This window comes from Gavialis gangeticus, unplaced genomic scaffold, assembly GCF_001723915.1.
Source record: "Gavialis gangeticus isolate Ggan-Ray unplaced genomic scaffold, GavGan_comp1, whole genome shotgun sequence".
Lineage (NCBI taxonomy): Eukaryota > Metazoa > Chordata > Crocodylia > Gavialidae > Gavialis > Gavialis gangeticus.
The window spans coordinates 19,715,283-19,721,487 of NW_017728997.1; the positions used below are offsets into that span (position 1 = coordinate 19,715,283).

The following is a 6,205-nucleotide window of genomic DNA, read 5'->3' on the forward strand; positions in this document are numbered from 1 at the left end:
GAAACATACAAGTAACTTCAGTGCTACTCGGAACAAAATTGTACATTAAGTACCCATATATTGGGCTCTTACTGGAAAATATGCAAGTATTAGACTGCCATCTGGTGGGAATAATCTTGACTCATTTATAAGAGACCGTGCAGAGGAAACATCCAGTTTTGTGTTGTTGCTGACAATGACTATATTAAATGAGTTTTTTAGATCAGTAAGAACAGTCAGACAGAGCATTTTTCGCTTGCTTTATAAAGTTAACTGTCTAACTGATATGAGATTTTTAATAAAACAAGCATCAAAACAAAATGGTATGACTATGTCTAAGATGACCTTTTCTGTAAAAGTTTGAGGACAGATGTAAGAGCTCAAACAATTTGTCATGTTGGAGTTTTTGCTACAAAATCATTTACATTCCAAATAACTCAAAAGATGGAAAGCTAAACTGTGCACAATATAGATTTTCCTGCTTTTGCACTTTTTCACAAATCCAAATCTTTTTTTAACAGGTACATAAAACTAAAGTTTTTTCAGAGCTCCATACTCCACAAATAATTTTTATAGAAAATCTAGACTTCTAAATGACTGTGCTCAGGGTTACTGCTTCTAGGGGTTGACAGAAAAATTTAACACAGTAAACAGATCTGAGTCTGGGAACAAGATGTCTTCCACACACTGCCACACCTGAATGACCTTGCACAAGTCAGTTTAGTCCTCTCTGCTACTTACCAACCTCTCAAAACTCCAAAATCCTAGGATGCTGCATGATCTTAAAAGAACAAAATATCAGCAACTTTTTGTGCACACTTTTGTGGCTTCTACAGAGCTTATTATTTTGATACCAAATTTAGTTTGCCATTTTGACATACCCATATAAATATTATCAATCTGGAAGAGTCATAGTCAGATTACATCCCAACTGCTTTTTTAAAATCAAAGCTTAAATTTTCTAAATAACAAATCCATGCCCCCTGCTATCTAGTTATTTGAAGCATAGTACTGTAGTTTGTACCTCCATTCTGCAAGTATGACAGTAGGGTAGCATATAAAAGTAATGCCATCCTGTTAGTAAATGGGTTGAAGTAATGACACAAATGCACCTAACAAGGAAAATGGTACTCTGCAAACCGTCACATCTAAGCCATCATCATGTCATACTTGGTCCAACCTTCCTGTGAATATGTAGGCATTATTTATTGATTTACACAGTGCCACTCAAACTTTGAAATGTTTTATACAATTACAAGATGTAAGCAGATCTTTTGAAAGCAGGAGGCACTATGACAAATGTGAACAACTCCACATAATTATTTAGGGATGGGGAAGCGAGTACTAACTTACCCAGTGATGTCCAAATACAAAAATAGGTAGATGCACGTTCTTATAGAAAATATAAATTTTAAATTTAATCCCAGAAGTTTTGGCTAACAAATAAAGGTGATCATTTTAACTTTTTTAAAGTACTTGATCATACCATCACTGAACTTGATTTTCAGTTTGTAATAGACTCAAACTATACATTGGTTCTTCCACCAATGCCCCTTTGAGGAAATAAAATAAAAAAGTCTCACCAAAAGAATTAAAATTTATCTGGAGAGAATATCATCTCTATTCATGATTTTAAAAACAAGACATAAATGTACAGAAATAGCAAAAAACACAAAGAATGACTGTTATTTCAATTAAATACTGCCACCAAACCATGGGTTTTTAATACAGTTGGAGTACAGCCCTGAGGGAGCAAATATGTGGCTCTGTGCTGTGACAGTTCTAATAGCCTTGGTTCATATGAGAGATTTCATTATTATGAAAACCAATCTCCCCAAGGTCTGGAAAGAACAATAGACGTATGCTTATAACACAATTATATTTCAATTATTTAAGTTAAGATTCTTCCTTATGCTATAAATAATCTCAAGTCACTTGCTTGTAATAAGACAGCATGTCATCTAGACTTTGGTAAAGTGGCTGCTGATCTGGCAGGCTGTTGTAGTAAGTCTGTGTTGATGGAAACTGCTGGTTCGGCGCTGATTCCGGTTCCAATTTCTCATGAGAGGGTTCAGGCCTATGCCAACTCTGGCTTTTTTGGTTGCTGGCAGGCTTTTGGCCCCAAAAGTAATTAGAAGGTGGTGCAAACTCTGGATCTCGTTCATCTCTAAGAGCAGACTGTCTCCTTGACCATAGTCCGGAAGTAAAATCTGTTAAGATGCAGAAAAAAAACATGATAATTTGTATACAAGTTTTACTGTACAACGATGATTTACATTTCCTTTCTAGGAAGGTATCCCCTCTTTTCACAGTTTAGTAGCAAAGGAAAACTGAGTTGCTTAAAGTCACTTGCAAAACAGCTTTCTACTTCTGTACCATGATAGGGTGAATTTCATCTAAACTCAAGGAATCAAAATCACTCTAAAAAGCATTAAAAAAACTTTCAACATTCACAATTTTAATTTTAAAAAGATATAGTTTTTAAATAATCTGGTCACTGGTTTATAGAAAGTTGCTAATAGTATAGGGCTAGCCCAAGTGCAAGGCACTAAGGGCATTTTTAGATATGCTCCGGGGGTGGAAAGGACAGCGCTTTAATTAGAGCGGCAGCAAGAGCCACTCTCTAAAGTGCCACTGCATCTCGTGTACAAGTGTCCCTATACTTAAAAATGCTGGCAGGGCACTTGAACTGAAGCTCGTTTGACGAGCTTCAGTTCAAGCACGCCTGATGCCATTTTTAAACATAGGGACACTGATACATGAGATGCAGGAGGTTGCTGGAGCACAGTAATTGCCGTGTTCCAGTAGGCTCAATTAATCGAGTAATTACAGCGTGTCAGAGCAGCCTCTGTGCTCATGTACAAACACCCTAAGATTTCGAAGGTATTAAAAGAAGACAATCATGTCAAAGTAGCTATTATTAAAATGTGCTATGCCCTATGGTGGTCTTGGATGAGTTGTTCATGTCAGCAAAAGTGGCAGACAACTTAATTCCAATGTCAATTATTTCTCATTAAAAATAGCTATGAAGTGCTGTGTTGCAATAAAACTCAACTTTATCATATTTATAAAACTAAAACATATAAAATGAAACATAAAATTCAGTGCTTTGAGTGTCTCTTTAAAACAGCTATTATTTCTTTCTCAAAACCCATTTCAGCTGGCATGTAGAAATTGATGGATTTTTACATATTCCTGGGACAAAAATCCTGTGTGCATATTCAGCAAATAGATCCCCAATAAAAATTGTTTATTGTTATGCTAACACAATAAAAATATTAAGCACTTATCAAAAAAAGAGTGCATCAGTAAAGCAGGGAGTTGCATCTATCACATTGTTTCAGGTGTGGTGCTAAAGTGGTTACAAATCATAGACTGTAAACTTATTTCAAGTTTTATTTTTAATATAAGGCTAGAAATTATGTATATAGATCTGTTAGGTCCTACTGCAACACAGTTCAGATATGCAAGCGGCAGCTGTTCAATGAATATATGTTTAGTATAGTTTTTATTCATGCTATCAGCTAGGGGATCATCAGATTGGCTGACAACAGAGTTAGTGCAGGGTTAAACACAAATCCAAAGAACATTCCTAGTCTATTCTTTTTATGCATTGTAAGTGCTAACATCAGGAATGCATGATTGCATATTGCTGCTTGGTGAATAATGATCTTTATAATTAACCTTTATGCCTACTGTACCCAATTAGCATTGTATCGTTCTACATACCTTTCTAAGGATCAATCATGTCTGGTACTATGCCTAGCATCTTTACAATTTACTGATGAATGAACTTAATCAAGTACAGCATCCCCAATGCATGTATTGTCTCAGGTTTGGTTTTACTATCCTATGTGCTTTTATCAGCTATCACAGCTAGTACTGATTCCATCTATCTCAGGATGTTCTTGAACAGATTCCAAATGTTCTGATGCACTCTGTTGTCCTTCACAGAACTTTGGATCTCCAAGCTTTTAACTTTTTTGGGTCTGCCTTATATATAGCAACTTTTGTATTGCAATTATCTGTACTACAATAGCAGATGGATCTCAGGGCCTTGCTGTGCATGTAATTCAGACAAAGCCCTCACTTTAGATACAAATTTACTACTTACTATGCATGAAGTAGATCAATAGATTCTTGCTTGTATTTGCCTCAAATTGAGAATCCCCTCCTTCAGAGACCTACCTGACAATGCCTACCTTTTCCACCCACTCAATGTTTCCTTATTGCCTTTTGTCTGTTCTCAAACTCCATCTGTCTCCATAGATTCTGTTTACATTATTTGATGCAATACAGAATCTATTCATGCATTTCAAAGTGAGACTCTTGTGTTACGCGTGACCCCTCATATAGCAAAATAAGTATAGACCAAAAAAAATCATATTGTTTACAATTTCGTGGACCTCCCATGAATGCAAGCAGAGGATAATCTTACAGAACATTACACCACCTGCTCAGATCATAGCCAAGGTGGCTAATCATGGTAACGAGCACCAGAAAGAAAGGGGAAAAAGAAAATAGTTTTCTTTACGTCTCAGCCCCATTGCTGCTTATCACCGAGCATAACTAAGAATTGGGCTCATTCTATAACTTATACAGCATTTCTTCCTATTCCACATTAAAGTTCATAGGCTAGTTTTCTTACCTTTGCCTTTATCCCACTCGCGAACATATGGCACACCTGGCTTGGTATCTTTTCTCTCCTGAATGACAACCTCCACTTTCCTACTTTCTGAAGCAACTCTTGCAGCCATGGTGGCTTCTGGCTCAGCTGGTACTGGACCAATTACTTCATCTGCTTTTGTTTAGGAGAGAGCAGGAATAAGTTTGTTACTGACATGGCATGACTTTAGATACAAACATCACAGGATGCATACAAGCGTAATAGCTGTTTACATTAATGAAGACTACAGCAGTTCTCTAATTAGAGAAAATGCATCTGACTGGGAAGATGGACGTTTTTTAATTAGTGCACACTAGTTCACAAGTGATAAGAAATAAGCCAGATAATCAAGAAACAAATCTATCAAGAGACACTCTTTTAGGTTTCAGTGATACTGAAAGGCGACTGAAGATGTGTTGCCTAATAACTGACACAGGAATTGGTTGAGCTATATACTGAAGATGGGAAAATAGGTAAAATGAAAACAGTAGCATATTTCCCCAGCTCACTAATCATAAAGAAGATTAGTAGTATTCTTATTCCTTTTCATAATAATAAGACTTAACACAGATATACTACTGCTATTTTCAAAACACTCTTCAATTAATCACTGGTTCAGCACTGTGAAGGGGTATTAACTCAATTTTACAAAGGAGAAAGAAGACAGTATGAAATAACTCTCAGTTCCAAAGATGGAACCAAAGCAGGACAGGGACTGGAACTCAGAAGTTCATGACCTCTTTTACATGGACTTCTCACATTTCCATTTCCTCAAGGCTTGTCTTTGCTGCAGTTACTTGAATATTCCTTTGAGTCCTGTCCATACACAAAAGCCCTCAAATCAAGTGCAATGCTGATTTTAACTTCAGTTAATGGGGCCATACCAGGATTTAGATTAAAACTTCCATAAGCTTAACTTGTTAATGGATAATAACTATTCTGTATAGCCGGAGACTTATTTTGCATTGTGGCTGCTCTCAGCGAAGCTAGGCTAACTCAAGAGCAGTTAATTTAAATACAGAGACCTCAAGTGAATTCTTCATAATAGTATTTTGTTCTCTCATTCAGGGACTGTTAGTGGAGGACAGCATAAAGAAGTACCCCATGTGCACATAAAGTTTTGCAGTGCATCCATTTGTACATCCTCATACAAAAAAAAGTCATGTAGCAGAATGGGTTCTTGTTGAAGAAATGAGTCATAGCTATGACATTATAACAAAACTCTGGCTCTGATAGTTGTACATTGTCATTAGACGACAAAATCTGGCCCCTTACCACCACTTGCACTTGCCTTATTTGTATGAGTATACAGAATCTGGCCTCTCTCACAAGAGAGTTCTACAACTAAAATGAGATGTACTTCTTTGTACCATCCCATCTTAAAACCACTATTAAAATGTCTGCTACTCTAACTTTAAACAACCTGCTTAATTCTTGCTGGCAGGCATGAATGCTGCTGGTACTGTAATACACAAAGCACATAACTTGCTATCCTATGCATAAACCCCCCCTATTTTAACAAGATTCATAGATTGTAAGGCTGGAAGGGACCTTGGAAGA

At 36.6% G+C, this 6,205-nt stretch overlaps 1 protein-coding gene across 2 annotated transcripts in view; it reads right to left on the minus strand.

Moving 5' to 3' along the window:
- Positions 1–921: 921 nt before the first annotated feature.
- CCDC174 (coiled-coil domain containing 174) overlaps positions 922–6,205 on the minus strand; it is a 31,000-nt gene continuing 25,716 nt past the window's right edge. Inside the window, exons 10-11 of one of the 2 annotated variants that reach the window (XM_019504904.1) lie at positions 4,628–4,777; positions 922–2,189 (exon numbers count right to left, since the gene is read on the minus strand). In XM_019504904.1, coding sequence (XP_019360449.1) covers positions 1,906–2,189; positions 4,628–4,777 — 434 coding nt within the window. In that variant the 3' untranslated portion in view covers positions 922–1,905. Of the gene's footprint in view, positions 2,190–4,627; positions 4,781–6,205 lie in introns of both variants that reach the window. The other variant, XM_019504903.1, reaches the window with a different exon arrangement.